Source organism: Coffea arabica, chromosome 8c, assembly GCF_036785885.1.
Source record: "Coffea arabica cultivar ET-39 chromosome 8c, Coffea Arabica ET-39 HiFi, whole genome shotgun sequence".
Taxonomy (NCBI): domain Eukaryota; kingdom Viridiplantae; phylum Streptophyta; class Magnoliopsida; order Gentianales; family Rubiaceae; genus Coffea; species Coffea arabica.
In genome coordinates, this window is record NC_092325.1 from 34114098 (window position 1) to 34134882 (window position 20785).

Consider the following 20785-nt stretch of genomic DNA (forward strand, 5'->3'; position numbering starts at 1 on the left):
TGATGAATGAAGAACACAATTCGAGAATCAGAAGGAATTGTATTGATGAAGAATGAAGAGTTACAGAAGATGAATGAATCAAGATACAGAATTCACAACTGACCCTTTCTCTACTCCTTTTCTGCTAACTCCAGCCAGATTAGCAGACTAATTCCCTGCTGACATCACTCCAATTAATCCAGCAACTAACTCTTCCTATACTGAACTGAAATTCAATTTGGAATCCGGATATTACAAGAGTTTTTCCGAGAAACTAATACGCAAAATGATGAATTCCCATTGTATCAACTGCCCCTCCCTTACAAAGTCCTTGTCCTCAAGGACTAAAAGATGAATATCTCTGCTGCGGACCATTCCAATATTCCCGGATAGCAATGTTTAAGGGACTACAACCAATGATCGACATAACTGCAACCAAAGACCCAAAGTAGTAATGAAGTAGAAAACTCCAAATTCAAGGTCCAATGTTAAATTCTGGACTATTAATGGCAATGATTATTACAAGGTAATTCATAAAGTGTAGAATTAACATGCGCTGAATAATATTAATTCCCAACAAGAGCAATAAAAAGCTTTTTTATATTAGAAAAACAAACAGTTATCAGTAGAACTTCTGCACAAGGTCCTGAACTAGGAAAGATATGGAGAGCAGTAAATCTACGAGGGAGAAAATACATCCTTCGAGATTCACATGAACAGATCACAGGGTAATGATACAAATGTTAAAAATTTGGTGTAATCCAAAGAGATGGGCAGGTTCAGCTAAGCCGCAAGGGGGCATCATACAAGGGCGCAGTTACTCCTTTTTCCAAGTTGTAGACTCCCATGTCCTTGCCGCCGCCTTCAGGAATTGCAACATATGCTGCCCATGCATCGTCCGTGAAATATATATGACCGGGTTTGATTCCGGGGGCCAATTTGTTGTTTTGCAGGCACATTGAAGAACTATGGCCAAGAAAAATTGATCTGCTTCCCAAATTCTTGATTTCTTCCCAACGGGAAGTAATCTCTTTTTCTCGTCCTGCTGTAGAAACCAATTCAAACACCTGGAACTCGGTTGTGCCATAGATCGGTTTATCCAATTCAAAGCCTTGTTCGTCCTCATAATTGGGGATGTTGTCTCGTGTGACAACCAGAAAAGGTTCATCATCTGTAGATGAAGATTTTACTAAGTATAACTCTTTTTTGTCCCATAATTCGGGGCTAAACCGAGCAATTATTCTAGCCTGATCATTAGGGTTTGCCTCGAAAACGTCACAAACCACTACATTGCCCATATGATCAATTGCGTAGAACTGGCCATTGGTATATATGACATCCGCATAGGGAGAGTTTCTGGTCTCGATCCTATTCCACCTAAGATCCTTTGGCCTCCAGAAAGCCAAGGATCCAACCCCTCCACAGATGATCATCACCACAAAGTCATCGTCCTCTGGGGACTCGCGACTTGGTCTCGATGACAAAACCATCCTACGTACAAAGATATCAGGATCCATCTCATATAAATCATATTCAGGAAAAGTATTTTGATTTGGTAACTCAATTTCAACACCAGAGAAGGGATTCAACAGGCTCATCTCCCATTGTTGTCCTATAGTCAACAACCATCCTTGAGATTCATAACACTTCTTGCCTTTAAGTTGAGGCAAGCTCACCTTAGCAACGACTTGATTCTTCATCAAACTATAAAACTCCCGATTGAAATCATCCTTCGCAGAAAGCATAAGGCAGGGAATCTGTTGCCATAGTCGCAGGCCCTTGAAATTTTTCTCAGTGGCGGCTGCTCGCCATGACTTGCAAACTGCTCCAAAAGCCACATAATCTTCAATCTTGTCGAGGTGTTGGGCTATCAATCCCAACATATCATGTTGGAGATCGGACCAGTTTGCCATTGGATGAGTTTGACTTAGTTTGCAGAGGTTCGGCAGCTGGGATGATGAGTTAAGTTGTAGGGCAATTTTAAGGTTAAAGGCTTGGCAATATGCCTAAATATCAACTATATATACACATGGCTATTGGTATTGGATTGGCGAATTTCCATATCCTAATCGGATCTGAAAGTTGGGTGGATGTGTTGTCGAATGTCGGGAAATCCTGTCCGATTACGAATAGAACTTGGAGAAAAGTTGGATGTATACACGTTTCTTCAACCCACTTTTAGTGCCACTTAGCCATCCGGCTATTAAAGTTTCATTTGGTTCATTGAAGGATTGGATCCATGATTGATGGTATTAGTCAGGGATGACTAAAAAATGTGATGATAAAATTTTAGACCAATTTATCTTAAAAATGATACAAATTTATACTCTCATTATTATTTAATCCAATACTAAAAAGATAATATAATATGAATGGACTCATTTGTCCTTGCAAATGATATAAATTTATATCCACTATTATACAACCATACTCTCACATAGTAATACGATAAAAATATGGATTAATTTGCCACTATTAATCATGTACATGTACATGTGTCATGTGGAGGTATACATATTGTTGTTCTGTGTGTACGAATTTGCCACTATAATTGGTCACGCGGAATGTAGTAATTTGCACTATTGATTAAAAGAAAGAATTGCACGATTGGGAGGAAAAATGGACTCACAGTTTGACATTTTAGCCGATTCAAAAATTTTTGCATCCTCAGTATTTTGCGAATAATTACTTTGCCAACCAAATTTTCAATTTCATCATACATTAAAACAAAATTACAAATGAAACTGCTCATAGAAGTGGATATTAAAAGAAAAAAGAAAAATAAAAAAGGTCTAACACAACAGTTAAAAAATTGAAGTTCATTAATGCGATTAACTCTTGGAAGAAGATTCTTACAGTCAGGAAGCTGTGTCTACATGAACAGAGCATGAATACAACCTGAGAAACCCTGAAACGCCTAAGGATTGAAAGCTGTGTCTACAAGAATGCCTAAAATTTTCAGATACTGATTTTTTTTTTATCAGAATGATTACTGAATACAGTCAAGAAATCCCACCAACAATACCAAATTTGAAAGATGAAAACAGCAATCTTGAGGCCTAAAACAACATGGATATACGAATTCGTGTTGCTTCCTCTCATTGAAATGTAACCCATGCAAATCCAGGCTCTGAACGATAGTTTCCAATGTCTAAACCAGCCCTTTCATTTGCAGGCCTAAACGTCCACAAGCGCACTTTCTTTCCCACTTTGAGCCTGTGTTTCTTCACAAATTTGCTCCAGTCACCACCATGTAGGGAATACATAAGGCCCCGATGCTTCAAATTGACCCTAAATTCTTCATCGGCTGATGATCCAATCAAAACCGCCTCAATCGTTGCTCTGCTGTACAGGACTCTGAAAGGTGCCTGTTCTTCTTCCTTCAAGAGTTCGTTCTTCCTTCCTCTCAACGGTATTGAAAATAGATGCTCCGTATCAGTCTTGAACAATTTCTTTTCCACCACAAAAAGTGGTTCTGAACCTCCAATGGAACTGATGCGATGCTTGATGCCATCGGGAAGAACTTCTTGAGCCTTCGTCTGATATTGAATCTGTTGGAAAAAAAAATAGTGCAAAAATTAGGAATACTAATCAACAAGAAGTAGCTAGCTAGGATTCCATTAATTAGTGCAAAATGATACCAAGATCAAGACTAGCGATTCACATATTCAATCCAACCTCTTGACTGTCATCTTCAAGTAGCATTATAAATCCAAGCTGTATCTTCTTGAAAGACCATAATTGCATCTTGGTTGCTGTAGTCAGAATCAGCCTGTGAGTCTCGACAAGGTCTTTCCAACCACTCAATGCGTAGTTGAAATTGTCATGTTTTGAGATGCTTATCTCGGATTAGCCATTGCTGGTTGGATACAAATTGCACCCACTTCCGCATCTCCGTTTTCAAGAGAATTCCTCTGGGCTTCTATAAAGATTGGGTGCTTATTGATTTGATGAATTGATATCAAGAAATAGTCATCATTCATTCTGTCCGCAATGTCCGATGAAGTCAATTCCGCCAATAACACTGGCTCTGAACCTCCCAAGTTTGTGATGGCCGTTTTGAAGTTCGGAGGGATTTGTACCGGTGCGGGTGGTGCACTGGTGCTGGTGCATTGGGATCAAGATTCAAGAATTCTGTCGCCAGCTCCAGGATCATTCACTTTTCTCTTTCTACCCCTTGCATCCATCTCTATCTCTGTTGTTCCTCTCTTTTTTCTGCTCAAATTCTTCAAGGTCTTCTTGAAGATCAATCACCAATTCTACTGACTACAGGGGATTCCTGAACTGTTGATATCCAAAGAAAAAATGAAAAGACTAGAACATCTTGGAAGTGAAAAAAAAATGGTTCAGCAATTGTACTATAAAGTCTCTATGATGAATTATTGCGACGGTATGTATATAATTTTTGATAGTGAAAGGAAAAAAATGAACAAACAAAAGCTAATGGAATCGAAAGGGAACGAAGAGGTGGATTTTATACTAGTATGGGTTGTGTGAGGCGGTTAATATTGGGCAAAACGTAATTTGGATAATAGAAATCATTTGCAGTCTCGAGTGTTTTATGCTAGCATCTTACGGGGAAAAAGTGGATTCTACCTAACTTTACTGCAAAATAAAGACAGTTAAAATAATGTTGAGAAATAATCCTAAACTCGTATAACTCTGTTATGGCCATACTCCGCAGGGTGTTCAATATTCCATGCAACACGGTCTCCTTTGATGCCCATAAAATTGTTCTTTTAATTTGAATTTTATAAATAAGATCTTTCGGGTAATTCTTTCATGTTATCTTTGAAAATTCCAAAAGAAACCATTTTCAATGGTGTTATCATGTGTATTGAATAAGGATCAAACGGGACTTTTATTAGGTATTTTTGTTGGTAAATTTTACTTTATCTCCTTGATTAATCTAGCACTTTTTCAAATAGGCCTCATATAGTTTCAAAAGTTATCTGGAGAAAAAAAAAAGACCGTAGTATGGATTAAAGTGTTAAAATGATGTAGATCACTTTTCGTAACGAAGCCAGATGAAATGTTTTAGTGTGCTCCAATGTCTTGATGAAAATAATATTTAGTAAGCTAAATTAATGTGTTTCCCTTATGGTTTTTTTTTTATTGCCGCACTACCCCGGTATAGTTTTGTTTTTATGGGGTAATTTTACTTGTAAATTCTACTTTTTCCAAACAAGTCTATCACTCTTTCATATAAAGATCATAAAGTTTTAAAGGTGAAAAGTAATCATGTACACCTCACTAAAGTTAAGAGGTCTAGAGTACCCAAGTTAGGATGGAAATGAATAAACTTGCAAAAGTGTCAGGAGGAGCCAGAGTGAATATAAGATGCAACACTTTTGCATCTTATGCCTGCATACATTGTAGCCACAAACAAATCTCATGCTACTCAGCAATTAAGTGCAGATGGCAAAAAAAAAAAACCCAAAATATGTTTGAACTTCATTCTAGCATCAAAATTAGTCCATGCAGTGCATATGTTGTACGTTCACTAAATGTAAATTGTGTTATATCCAAGATTTAAAAAATTATAGAATTACTAATCGTATGTCAAAGCAAGTCCTCGACATGTTATTAGTGAACTAATTGTGATTTGTGGCGACACTATAAGCTGACACAGTGTAGTTATTAGTAGATCACTCAATATAATGGTGGCTGCTTTTTCAACTACATATTTTTTGTGCAATTTCTAGAATTAACTTTACCCTTCTATTGTATTCTTTTTAATCCATGTCACCCCTTTCGTACTTTTCCTACCCCCAACTATCACGTCCAAGATTCAAATTTGCATTTAGCAATGAATGAGGACTCTAAGGGGCCCTTCCTTCTTTTTTGTATTTTATTTTGTCTTCCTATTTGGAAATGGTTTATTTGATTTGGATGGAGTTGGATACTGGTTTTGTTTAAGTTCCTCATTTCATAGCCAAGCAATTTAATTTTCAAGCGGAAAATGCTCGCAGTTTTGCAGTTTCACATGAGTGGAACAAAGTACGCATAATTATTGTTGAGGCAATTGTACAAGGGGTTGAGGAAGGACCAATAGGTAGTTGAAATGTAGTTGGGATGTTCTGTGCTATTATCCGATGCCAAATTCTATTTATCATGTGAGGATAAAGAAAACTTAAATAAGCAGTTCATGACAACTTAAATAATAAAACACTTGGTATAAATATAGAAATTGGTATTGAATTGCGACTGGAAAGTAGCACTGAGGATCTCATGTGAGTTGAAATGAGAATTAATCCCATGTTTTAGGTAAACATTTGAACTTCATAACCACTAGGCGGTTTATAATTTGAACGCAACGGATCTTCTGTCCCACACTCTATGCCATTCTCTGTCCCACTTTTTATTATATTGCGATTTCTTTTTCATAAACATCATGTTTTAGTTCTTTTTTGTTTCCTTATGATTTAATAACTATTAGTTCAGTAAAAAATAAATACAACAGTTTCAAAAAAGCAATATATAATAGAAAATTAAAAAATATAGCAGAAAATGCATAAAAGATCTCATTTTTATGCATTTTGATTTTTTGAGTTTGTTAAATTTTATACAACAGTTTCAAAAAAACAATATATAATAGAAAATTAAAAAATATAGCAGAAAATGCATAAAAGATCTCATTTTTATGCATTTTGATTTTTTGAGTTTGTTAAATTTTGTGTATTACTGAATTAATAGTTATTGGATCTTAAGAAAATAAAAAAACTAAAACATGATATTTATGAAGGAAAAATCGCAATATAATGAAAAGTGAGACAGAGAATGGCACAGAGTGTGGGACAGAAGACTCGTTGCGTAATTTGAATTATAGAGTTCAAATAAAAGTTTTATCTGCACTCTTGTGCCAATAGAATAACTCAATGTTGCTGTGTCAATTCAGATGAAAGCAGAACCCCAACATGGGAAACAATTTTTTACTTTATAACTTAAATAATTTGGCCTAAAATAAACTTAAAATCTTCTAGGCTTAAAATGAAAAAGTATTTTAATGCACCTAAATTGCTCTTCTTCTTCTTTTTTTTTTTTTTTTCTAAAACTGGTATAGAAGCACAGGTCAGTATGTGTATATTTGGCACGTAACCCCATATGGCAAAAGATAATTTCAAAAACCTCCTTTGAAGTTTTTAAGATTTCGCAGAGCGCTCTTGACATCTTTTTTTGCCTTTGAAGAAGATCCTTGGTACACAAATTTAGCTGCATCAAACAAAAAGAGAAACCAGTAATATTACAGGCAATATTAGTTATTCTAAGGCCTAAATCTGTTTCTGTTTCTCATTGCCTGCGGCAAACCAACAGGCCTGCAATCATGCTATGGGTCTATTGTTGACTGAAAGCATCCATAGGATTATAATCGATGCCACTATTTAGTGTCAAATTCAGTAACAATCTCACTTATTACGTAAGAGTAGAAAAAGCTTAAATAAATACTACATGACAAGTTAAATGAACAGGACACTGGCAGAATTTTTTTTTTAAGAGTACTAACAGATTAGGATTCCTTTTTTGAAATTTAGTTGAAATAGATCTACCCTTGTATTTTAAAGAAGGTTTTGGTTTTTATCCCCTCTATCTACCATTTCTTGTTTAATCAATGGAACTTAGAGCTAACTCCCTCTTCTTTTGCTGGGGCAAAAATTTTTAATAGAAATTGCAATATAAAGGCTGACAAAATAAATAGAAGATTGAGCAACCGTTAAAAGAATTATTCTAAACATGTTAAATGATAGGAGATTGTAGAAAGCAAGACAAAAAAAAATAAAAGAATAAAAGTAGGAGTATATGCTTTGTATGCTAATGGGGAGCTGACCAATAATGCTCGACCTTTAATCTTGGGGGCAAAGGGCAACATAACAATACTTACAGGGGGATTACTATACTGAGCTCTATTTAAGAACAGTGACGAAAGCAAGGCCAAAACAACCAATTAAAAGTGCTAAGAACCAAATATCAAACTATTGATTATATACTTCACTTGCATCAATTTTGTTCAAACTCTTGACAAATGAAATTAACATTCTTTGACCCATACAAAAGCAAGAATTAATATGTTTAATTAAAATGAGTGAACGAAGACTAATAGACAATACTTTAACAAACTAAATATCCTTAATTCACAAGACTCTAATGAACAATTAGCCTAAGTGCAAATTTAGAAATAAACAAATCTTAATCAATCTAAAATTAAGGCAAATCCAAGCTGTAAATCCCTCCTAAATGCCCACAGGTGAACTGCCAGTGAGTGTCTAAGTTTGTGACTTATATTACCGTTTTTTTTTTTACCCATCTCCCATTGTCCCAGGTTCATTCTGCCTTCATCAAGGGATGGATCAACAAAAATGGCATCAATTTCAAACTTTAGGATCGTGAAAACAAGCCTTCTCCTCATCAGTCAGAAACCCATTCATGATCTGCTCAAATGGCACCAGCAGCCTGCTCAAATGCGTGTTCACATCAATCTGTGTTAACACCTTCTGAAACACAAACACAATGCTTTCCTCTGACCCCCAACTTCCAAAATTCTGTTCTTCAGTTTCTCTGGAATAGTATTGATAATTGATGTTGATGGTCCATCAGGATATCTAGGCTTTGAACGTGGCATCTCTTTTTCTTGATGATCAGTACTATTTTCTTCATTGGGTGACCTCAGTCTCTTCAACTGGGGTTTCTTGATTATATCCCCAAATGAAAACAGAACGTGATTTCCATCATCTTCTTGACGTTTGCCTTCAAAGTCAAACCTTGGGGGGTGGGGGGGCGCATTGCTGAAGGCAATTCCCTGGACAATAATGCGTGGTTGGAGCCAGTCTTCTTTCTCTACGATCTTTTCGTTTTTGTGAAATTGACATCAATTTTTGTTAAAATTTTTTTAAAATTTGATCATTTGCATGATGGGAGCCCATCTTAAGATCTGACATAAGATCCATCATTGGCTGATACCTATAATGATCAGAAGTTGTTCAAGTTTATCTAGCATATTTTCATATTTTTGACAATTAATTGCCATCCAAATGGTGTCTAAACATTCAAAAATTGTTTGAACACTTGCATTGATGTTGAGGAGCATTTTTGTCCAACATAATTCAAGGAAAGTCATAAATTAGTGGAGAAAGATTGCAACTCTTGATCATTTTCAATCTCAACTCTATAAAGGTCTAGTAGGGATTATTACCACAGAAGATTATTTTCTTACTATTAGAATTTTCTCCAAAAATACATCATAGTTCAAGTTGGTTTGTCTAACTTTGTACAAGAGTTAAAAGCCAATACCCTTCAAATGATCTTAAAGGATATTTGTTCAAAATCTTTGTGCACCAAATTCTAGGCAAATAAAGGCTAAATGAAAGTGATATTGAGTCACGATTTGAATTTTTTTCGCATCATTTGCTTTGTAATTTTTTTAGCCATTTTCTTTTATATTTTCCCCAACAATTTTATTAGAAAGAAGCTGCAATCCAGTGACTCGAGTTGAATCATTCTCGATGATAAGTGTATATTTTGAATGTTTTAAGTGTGTTTTATTAATTATTTTTGGTGTGTTTTAATTTGTTTTATAGCTTATGAACTAAGTTTCTAGTGAAAGTTTGCATTTTATGGTTTAAGGGGTAAAAATTGTATTTCAATGGATTTTAATAGTGAAAACTTCACGTTTTGTAGGTTTAAGGATTCAATCATCAAATGAAGTTAATTGATAAGATAACTAAATGATTGATGATGGTTTGAAGTGATAAAAAGAGAATATGAAGTGCAAGAAATGAAATGCAATTAAGGGAGTTTTCCAACTTTGACATCTGTTGGTATTTCGACTATATCTTGAGGTACAAGTATTGGATTGATGTGATTTTTATGCCATTTTGAAACTAAGAGATAGCTCTATATTTCTTATAGACTCGAAGTCCAATTCAGTTGTTTTCCTTGTCAAAATGTCGAAATACCGAAGGGCATTTTTATTGTCAGAAGCTGAAATAGGGGATTGACCAATCAAGAGTATTTTGGTCATTTCTCGCTCTGTAAAGTTCCAAATTGGATGATTCTTCATGCATTGGAAAGCTAACTCAAGGGCTACAATTCTATGGTTTGTACAAGAGTTACTTCAACTTCTATCATGAAGAAAATATCAATAGAAATTGGTACAAAAACAGAGCAAGAATAAAATCTACTCAGAATGAGCAAACTTGCAAAAGAGCAAAATAATGTGGGGTACAAAACACGAGCTAGGTTGCATTTTGGCCCCACGTGTTCATGTTTTGCGGCTGCAACTTGCTCTGCAACTTGTGCTCTATTCACTCAACCTTTTTGACCCCTTTTTCTACAAAGATTCCTGCTAGAAATAAGTAGATGAGCATGGAAATTTTCAGAACCAACCTTCGAAAATTTCAAAGAGTAATTTTGTCAACTAGAAACAACTCATCTTGAGCTTGGATCTCTCTATAAAAACAGGCCAAGGAAAACATTTTCACAACTTTGAAAGGCTAGAAAAACTCCACAAAAGTGTAATCTTCACTAAAGTTCCCTTAGTTCATTAGTTAGATTAGTATAGTATAGTTAGAATAGATTATTCTTCTTGTATTTGTAGTTAGATTTGGATGAAGATTAAGGCAACATGAAGAGGTTGATCTCATGTGACAAGGGTGATATCTCTTCTACTATTTTCTCTCTTGTATTTGATTTTATGCTTAGTTATACTACAAGTTTGGATCTTTTTATCATGTTTTGCTAAAGTTTATGCTTAGAGTATGGATGAACTTTCTATATATTGTTAGTGATATTAACTTGGTTATTTGATAATATTATTTTGAGTAAGTTATTTATCACTTTTGCTTTTCTAATCATGATTAACTGGCCATTAGTTGTGATAATCTTAACATGTTAAGTTTACAATGAGAATTAGAATTTAACACTAGTTCAAGGAAGTGATAAACTTAGGAAGTACACTCATGAGAGTAGATGCGCACCTATGTGGCTCTAGTAACTTGTTTCATGTAATTTCATAGAAGAAATGAGTTTGTAGTTAATTTCATAACCACGAGAGTAGGTATGACTTAGCTACAAGTATAGTTGATTCACTATGAGAGTGTGTTTCATATACACTAGGAAATTACATTATAACTAGCCAAGATAATAGCATTCATTTAACTGATAATTTTATTTGCAAGAGTAGTGAGAAATTCCATATCTCTAGGAGTTTTCTATTGTTATTTTTATTACTTTTATCTCATGCTTATAGTGTAAATTTAATTTCTTACACTTGTGATAGTCTAAATAATAAAGGAGTTCGAAAACTATCAATAATTGACAATTTTTTTCTGTGGATGCAACCCTTAATACTCTATACTCAATTACGACTCGTATACTTGCGAAAAATCGTGTGTGGGCTATTTAGGAATTTATAAATATAAAATTTAATTGTAAATGAGCTAATTGTTATATGTATATCCCGTGCTCATCACTCGATTAATGATTCCTTTGTTTTCTTTTCACAAAGAAGCTTCAAGAAAGTAGAAATATATCACCTGAGTGTCCTTTCTTTTTCCTCCTCCTCCAACCTAATCCTCTCTACTTCTGCAATTGCAACCTAGATAACAAATCTATGCCAGTTGGTATTGTCAAAAGTCATCACCGACTTTGTTGGCAAAGAGCCATACTGGGTCATATGCATTTATTATTGACAGGGTGTGTAATTGCTAATAATTTGTAAATTATTAGAGCCTTGATGTTTGCCAAACATTGCATTATTGGACAGATTCTACTTATATTTGGTTATTAATGTTAACTGTAGAAAAATAGAGCAAAAAGTAGTTGAAGGGGCAATTTTCCAGCATATTATGAACCAATTTGGTGTGGGCGCAATCAGAACCTACTGTCAAATACAGAAGGCTAGGAAATTTTATGCACACAGACGTTTCCTAGTTCGAGTCAAACTTCGAACAAACCTTGGCTGAAGATTTGGAAGTTTATCTTTATGGTAAAATACCAAAAACTCCCCTGTGATTTTTCAAATGTACACTTTACCTCCCTATGATTTGGAAACCTACAATTTAACTCCCTACCATTTCAACTAATCTGAAATCTAACAGAAAACATCTAAACTAATGTTTGAACAAAAAATGCCAAAATTGCCCCTCTATAAGTCAATTCCTCCGAAGAATGTTTCTTGCATTTGAGAATGGGTAAAATACCAAAAACCCACCTGTGATTTACCAAATATACACTTTACCTCCCTATGATTTGGAAACATACGAGAGTATCTTGGCAAGTGAAAATATTATCGCAACCACAACTCTCAGCAGAAGCACGTGGCACTCAAATACCGTTATTGTAGATGTTTTCTGCCAGATTTCACTTTAGTTGAAACAACAGGGAATTAAATTGTAGGTTTCCAAATCATAAGGAGGTAAAGTGTACATTTGATAAACCACAGAGGGGTTTTTGGTATTTTACCCTTATCTTTATTAATTATGGTATTTGATTAGGAAACATGGAATATTGTCTTTTGTAGTTTCTTTTTCTAATTAGGAAATATGCTTTATTATTAGTAGTAGCTATAAAGTAGGAGAAAATAGAGGAATCGGAGACGGCTGGCTTCCTACTTGATTAGTTCTTCCGAAGCAAGAAACAATTCCTGGAGGGTCGTGAGTCTCGTGACACTTTACTTGAAAAAGGAGAAAAATGACGGATTTGTGTTTTTTGCTTTTCTCGGTGGTGGCATGACTATTGAAATTGTTCAAACTTTTGCATGGGATTTTTCTCAACGATGATCAACTAATTTTCTATTTTAGTCAAGGGATAACGAGGGTTTGGTTCAGTTATAACTGTAAAAGCTAATTGTTATTATCTATTTCTTTTATTCGTTATTATTTGTATGTTTTCTAATTAAATTTCTCATGGTTGTTTTATTATTTAAATAGCAAGGGTGCCTGATATTTAATTCAACATAACAATCTAATGCTAGTTAGGATAGTTAAATCTATACTTGTTTAATTGTGTTAAATTAGTGACGACTAGTATAATTAATTTCATATTAAAAAAACATACGGTCTAATTTAAATAAACTCCGGTAGTGTATTTGTTGATTAGAATAAAACTTTTATAATTTCTAATGCAATCAAAAAATTAAATTTTACAAGCATATTTAGGGTTATTTCTTAATTAGGAAAGTAGTTAACGGGCGTACCTTAACTATTGACACAGTAAGGAAAAGCTAATTGCCAATGCTTATTTGGCAATTATAACCTATTTATTAACGAATAGAAGAAATTATTATTGTATCAATAGGCAGTATTATGAACCACTTTCGAAGTTTTTCCTTGGCTAGAGTTTGCATATTATTGAATTGATTTAAATTTTCTTTCGTTTGACTAATTTTCTTAAACTGGTATTTTTATTTATTTTGATTTTGCAATACCCCCAGTTAATTCTCACTTGGAAGAAACGAATTTGCCTTTATTCCTGCAGAGACGACCCTACTTACTATTATACTCTATCATACATTTTTGTGGATATGAATTTATTATTACACAAGCTCGAAACCTATCAATTATGCCTACTAGAAGCTTGTGAAATGCAAAGTCCAATTTTGCAGCAGAATGTTGGAATTGTGTACAGCAAATCATGCTTGTTTTTTAAGCCAGATTTGGTCGTGTACTTCACTGGATTTTCTGGCAATTGGACATTAAATGAGAAGAGGAAAATTACATCTTCTTGTTGGATGTTCACAAGTATAAATAGGGAGTTCATTTACCATTTTTGTCACCCCATCATCAGACAAGAATACAAGTGCTCAAATAGAGTTAGAGCTTAAAGAGTGGCTTGATATTTAGAGTGCAAATTTGTGTGAGTGTTTTAAGTAGATATCTCAAAAGTGAGGCCTAATAAAATTAGAGCAGATATTCTCAAAAGTGAGACTCAATTTAGTAGTGTTTAGTATAAGTTAATTTTGTGAGTGTTTTTATTGTTTGCACTTTAAGTGTAATAAAATTATTGTTTGTCTCCTTTATTAGTGGATTCAATCTATTAATTTGATAGTGGACCCTACCACAATTCAAGCATTTGGTATCAGAGCGAGTCTATCTTGAACTCACTCTTGATAAAATTTTATTTGGCAATAAGAGAGAAGATTCTCCAAAAACATGGTGAAATACTATGAAAGTTTTTGATGTCACTCAATTATTAAAATGTGAGTGATAAAATTAATTATGGTAGAGATTGCTATCTCAGTTGGAAATATTGATGAATTAAGTATCAATTCCAACAATTATGACTCTTGGAGTACTTGTATGAAATTCTACCTATTGGGAGAAGACTTGTGGGCTATTGCTAGTGAAGATGACACAACATGCCATCGGAGGCAGAGCCACTTAAAAAGTGGAAAGTTAAAATTGGCAAAATTGCGTATGCTTTGACAATGGTTGTAAAAGATGATTTACTACACCGGATCAAAGGCGCTAAGACACCAAAAGAGGCATGGGACTCACTCACAACACTCTTTGCAAAGCCCAATAACGCAAAACTCCAGATGCTTAAAAATGAATTATTATTTATTTCTCAGCAAAATATGATAGTAGGTCAATATTTCTCCATGGTAAAATCAATTTGTGATGAAATATCCAAATTGGATTCCTAGAATGCAATCATAGAGACTAGAATGCGGAGAATTATTGTCCATGGTTTATGGCTAGAATACACGGGTCTTATTACTAGGTGTGGCAATCGGGTCAAAAACGGGTTGGCGGGTCGGATTGAGATTCGGGTACAACAAATAATCTACTGACCCAAACACGACCCACCTCCTGATCCGAACTCAAAAATTTCGGGTTGGCGGGTCAACCCAAACGACTTGAAACATAATTTCAATTTACTAATTTACCACTATAGTTTCTAATGGAACCAATTTCGCACAAGACTAATTACAAGTAATAAAAATCTCAATAAAATAATTCCAAACCGGATCTGAAATAAATTAAAACACCGTAAAAGTGTTTTATCCCAAACCAGATCCAAAATAAATTAAGATACTATAAAAATAGAAAATAAGGTAATATATCATTTGTCCAAACATAATAATTCTAACTTTACACAAGTTAAACAAATTCATTTAGGATTAAGTGGTTAATGCCTTTGGGGAAAAAAGAATAACTTAGTTTAGTTAGATAAAATATTTTTATATTTATTAGATTATTTTTAATTCATAAACGGGTTATCGGGTCAACCCGTGATTAATTTGAATTTGACTTTTTTTTTTTTGAGTTCATTGGGTTCAACTCGATTCTGACCCGAACCCACAAAACCTCAACCCAAATCCATTAATTTCATGTTAGATTCGTGTCGTGTTTTCAAGTCGTGCCAAATATTGCCATCCCTACTTATTACTGCCACTTGTGGTTGGTCCAAGGAGCCAACCTTAAATGAGTTGGAAAGTTTACTTGCGAATGAGGAACCGTTAGACAGTTCTATGTCTAAAGTATTTATCGAAGAAGAAGAAAAAGCTTTCTTTGCCAAAAAAGAGGATCTTAAACCGAAGATAGGAGACTAGTGGATAACCAAAATAATTCAAATGGCAAATGGAGCCCATGGCAGCAAAAGAAGTAGAAGAACAACAATCAAGGGGAAGCTGGCCAAAGTCAAGGAGCAATTGGCTAAAATAGATGGCGTCAATGGTCGTAAGGCAACAAAAAATGGTGAAATGATGAATGCAACAACTGTGGTAAGAATGGGCATCATGCAAAATTTTGTAGATCCCCACCAGCATAAGGTAATGTTGCTACATTCCCCAAAAAGGAATGAGGATGATGAAAATTGGGATGTCCAGGTATCCTTTGCAATAGAAGGTTTCACATTTTGCTGTATTATTAGACTAAAAGAAAAGCTCTCTCTTATAGCTGTGAGTACCAAACCTGTCAATTACATTGATGATTGGATTATTGATTCTGCATGTCCTAACCATATGACTAGAGACAAAAAAAAAAAAAAGCTAAAAGATTTGACAGAGTACAAAGACAGTCGAGTGGTGATGACAACTGATAATTCTAGGTTACCAATTTTTCACATTGGTAATATGATGATACTACCTCGATACAAGTCTCAGCAGGTGGAGTTGCAACATGTCTATCATGTACCTGGAATGAAGAAGAATTCATTATTAATTTCTCAACTGACATCATCTAGCAACTACGTATTGTTTGGACCTGATGATGTCATGATCTATACTAGTAAAATAGTTTCAAACAAAATTAAACATTAAAATAAACTGTAATTTATACACATTAAAATATCTGTAATTTATACACATTTTGCAACTACTACTTTGTGTTTTCTCTGTAATGAATTTTTTAACTATTGAGAACTTAAGTTTTGTCTTGCAAATCTATACTAGTACAATAGTTTTAAACAAAATTAAACATTAAAATAAATGTTTGAAAAAGAACAAAAGTACATTTATCACTTGCAGTAATGTAACAAAATTTTCTCAACCATTATCAATATTTTCACAAAAGTATTAAAAACTAGCAATTGACAATATTAAAAACTAGCAATTTAATTAGTGACGACTTTTCTTGTCATTATAATCTTGAATAAATTAGTGATAACATTATGTCATCACTAAATTTTCTTTGATTTTGACTTAACAATAATGTCTTATTAATAGCATTTGATTATTTTTAATGAAAGTCTGTTATAACCATAGAATTTGACTTTCGTTATTTTCAATTAATGATGTACTTTAGTGCTGCAATTATAAAAAATTGCAGGGCTAAAATATTTGCAAATTATAAAAGTATATTTTCACTTATATGTAATTGACAAATTTTGCCACCTATATTGATGAAAATTTGTGTTTTTGTACTAAAAAATAAAGAATAATACTATAGCAATAAAATCTATACTTCAAAACCAAATTAAAAATAAAAAAAAAGCATGATGATTGGTCTCAAATGTTGGGAAAATGATTATTTTTATTGAAACTATGTTATAACCATATAATTTGAGTTTAATTATTTTCAATTACATGATGTTCTTTAGTGCTGCAATTATAAGAAATTAGTATAAAATATTAGCAAATTATAAAAGTACATTTTCAATTATATGAAATTAACAAATTTTGCCACCTATGTTGATGAAAATTTTTATTTTTTGCTAAAAAATAAAGAATAATACTATAGCATTAAAATCTATGGTTCAAACCATATTACAAATCCAGAAAAAAAAAACATGATTTTTGGTATCAAATGGAGTGAAAATGAGTGAAGTCAAAATTTTGATCAAATCATAGTGAAAGTGCCGCGCAACAAAAACAATATCCAAAGCAAAGCAAAGACCAAAGCAGCGGAACACATTCTGAAAACAAAAGCAACGGAACACTTGGTCTGAGTTAAAGCAACGGAACACTTAAGCAACACAAACTTTCACCGAGCTGAAACAAACAAGCTTTTGCACTGAGCACAAAATAGAGCTTCCGCACGGCACCTGATACTTTCACCCACACAACAAATCCGTTCTCTGGCTTCTCACTAGCATCACCATGGCTGTCCAGCATTAAAGGGCAAGGTTTTCATTGGAAAGGTTCGTTTTTCTCTCTCCTATACATTTTCCCCAATTTTTCCAAATCCCTAATATTCTACAATATTTTTTGCAAATTTCTGCCCAAAATCTTTTAGCAGCTCTTGATTATTAGATGCTATCATAGCTATGTTGTTATTTACTTGATCATTTTCTCCAATTGCTTTATGGCCCTAATTTTGATAATAGCTTTTGGCATATCCTCTAGTTTTCTTCGTCAACCATATTATCACATCACTAAATGACTTTTTGATCTTAGCCAATGACCACAATTTCATTTAGCTATGGTTTGTTTTTCAATTTACTTGACCGAGCTCAGGTAGGACATTAGGAACTATGATGAGTCAATTTCAGGCTAATTGTAAAGCGCATAGCCATCAGTGGAAGCTTTAAGGACTTTCACTAACCTGGAATTGGATGTTCTCATATTTAGTTCAAAGTCACGTATTCCTTAAAAGATATGAGCAATTTGAAAACCTGCCTTTCTTGTTAGTAAACTGATTATGCTCAAAGTCCCCTTTTTCCTCAAGATACTCCAGATTCTAAGTTTGTTAAAAGGAGATGCTAAATTTATCTTTAATGGATGTTAAAGAGGCTGGTGGAGAAGGTCTATGCCTTGTATTCCAGTCCTTACAGATGCATGCCTTTTTTCCTTTTTGCCCCCTCTTCTCTTTTTGCAAGACTTTTCTGCTGCCAATAGAGTGGTGCACAGAAGCTAGAAGTACCTGTTCAGTGGTATGCAGTTGTCATTGTGCATTGCCCTTGCTTCTGTTTTTCATTTTTTTCCCTCCCCTGTAACGTTTTCTTTGACTTTGAATCTATGTATTCTATGCATTACTGAACACTTACAATCTTCATGGTCAAAATTTGTATATGTTACGAGGTTTGATTGTACAAAAATAAAGCATATGAGTTTTGCCTGCATGCTCTTTTTTTGCCGTGCAAAAAAGATTGATCTTATATGGCTCTGTAAGTATAATGGGAGTAGATTGGTCAGTATGTGAGGAACTAAAGCAGAGAATTAGATAAGGAAGAACTGGCCCTGAGCATTTGAACATGTGAATAAATTTCTGCTGCGAATCAGTTTCCTAGCCTTAAATGAACCGACACATGAGATAGATGAAAATATCTTCTAGAAATTATTATTGCTTCAATCAAACTCACATACTTTAATCTCTCGCTCTCCCTCTCTCTCTCTCTCTCTCTAGAATTAAATCTGAAGACTTAATTCCTACCACTAATTATACAAGACATTAGTGGCTTACCATATAATTGGGGATATTCTTGATAAACAGGGTTGGTGACAAAAGCATTGGACGTTTTTTCCCAGTTGCATTTCAGACCAGATATAAGGAGGTTCTTGTAAAGGCACCTACTGCTGCATCTGGAGCGGTGCTAAGATTGCAAATAACTCCTGTTCTTGGTAGGAAAAGGAAACCAATTGAGTGGTCTGAGTTTCAGGTACTGTTCCTTCTTACCATTATTCAGGCTTGAAATTTATATTTGTGCATTACTCTTCTATTATTTCTGCGTTGGGCATCTTCCCTTTACAAATATATGATGCCTGATCCTATGTTTTTTGAACATGTAGTGTGCTGTTAGCTAGCAAAATCAGCCTATGAAATTGATTATTCATGTTATGGCTTTATCTTTTGTTTGCCAAACTTTTGCATGTATACTGTGGCTACTGATTCTATTTAGTTTGTTGCCTTACTAATGCATTTGTACTTGAGATGGTTGATTTTTGCTAAAAATGTGTTTTACACCTTGGATCCCATTGCTGGTATTTGAGGAGTTTAAATTTAGTTCATATTACATTGCATTTGTTTTCTATATAATGTGGCGGTCATTTTATGGTAGGATAAAGGGCTGCAACAATATGGATAGGAGTTGGATGTCTATTAAGAAATTAGATGGAGTTGATGAATTTATTAAGTTTGCTTTTCTAGGCAAGGATCCTAATTGTAAACTACCATGTCCTTGCAAAGTATGCAATAATTTTGAGGATCAAACTAAGGAAGTCATGGCCAATCACTTGTGTCGAGGAATTGTTGATAGTTATACTAGGTGGATATATCATGGCGAAGGGTTTGAATCTGATGATGAGAATGATGACATAGAAATAAATGACAACGATAATGACTTTGACAGTATGGAGGAGCTGTTAAATGATGTAGGAGTTGCTAACTTTGGTGAGAGTTGGAGACATTCACCGGAACTTGATACGGGTGCTTGTACCGAGAAAGAAGGAGAAACAAGTAGGTTTCTCAGATTATTATCGGAGGTTGAAAAATCTCTATACCCGGGCTGTGAAAAGTATTCAAAACTCTCGTTTATTGTCCATATCCTCCACTTGAAAACAATGAATCGGTGGACTTGTACATCTACTGATATGTTGCTGAAGTTCTTGCATCAAGTATTTCCTACAGCTTTGATTCCCAGTTCATATTATGAGGCAAAAAATTTCATCCGTGAGTTGGGGCTGAAGTGTGAAAAGATCCACGCCTGTGAAAATGATTGCGCACTTTTTTGGAATGAAAATAAAGGCCTTGATCATTGTCCAAATGAAAAATGTAAAGCACCGCGGTATAAATCTCCAAATTCCAAAATACCTAGAAAGGTGTTGCGTTATTTTCCAATAAAACCAAGGCTGCAAAGACTGTTTGTGAACAAAGAGATTGCTCGGGATATGAGGTGGCATAAGGAGAGACGTGTAGATAATGAGAACATGATGCGACACCCTGCTGATTCATTAGCTTGGACGGATTTTGATAGAAATCACAAGTCATTCGCTGAAGATCCTAGAAATGTGAGGCTAGGACTTGCTAGCGATGGCTTTAATCCCTTTGGAACCATGAGCAATTCATACAGTATATGGCCTGTTATCCTTGTTCCTTACAATCTAGCTCCTTGGAAATGCTTAAAAGATCCATTTTTTTCCTATCAATGATTATTCCGGGTCCCAAAGCACCTGGAAATGACATTGACATATTCTTTAGACCACTAGTTGATGAGTTAAAAGAGTTATTTGCCACTGGTGTGGAGACATATGATGCCTTCAGGAAGGAGAAGTTCATGTTACGTGCAGCACTTTTGTGGACAATAAACGATTTTCCAGCATATGGCTATTTGTCGGGATGGAGTACAAAAGGGTACCAGGCATGTCCTGTGTGCTTAGATGAGACGACTAGTCTATATCTTAATAATGGTCACAAATGTTGTTACATGGGCCATC

General features: G+C 34.4%; 2 protein-coding genes across 2 annotated transcripts; one reads left to right on the plus strand and one right to left on the minus strand.

The window, feature by feature from the left end:
* Window positions 1-758: 758 nt before the first annotated feature.
* On the minus strand, window positions 759-1892 carry LOC113705901 (putative F-box protein At5g55150). The gene has a single exon (XM_027227805.1). The coding sequence runs from the start codon at window positions 1890-1892 to the stop codon at window positions 759-761; it is 1134 nt and encodes a 377-aa protein (XP_027083606.1).
* A 17411-nt stretch (window positions 1893-19303) lies between these two features.
* Window positions 19304-20500, plus strand: LOC140013499 (uncharacterized). The gene has a single exon (XM_072062798.1). The coding sequence runs from the start codon at window positions 19304-19306 to the stop codon at window positions 20498-20500; it is 1197 nt and encodes a 398-aa protein (XP_071918899.1).
* Window positions 20501-20785: the final 285 nt, after the last annotated feature.

What these genes read in the sequence shown, in the direction of transcription:
- LOC113705901 (XM_027227805.1), bottom strand. Translation starts at nt 1,892, where the DNA reads ATGGCAAACTGGTCCGATCTCCAACATGATATGTTGGGATTGATAGCC.
- LOC140013499 (XM_072062798.1), top strand. Translation starts at nt 19,304, where the DNA reads ATGTGTTTTACACCTTGGATCCCATTGCTGGTATTTGAGGAGTTTAAA.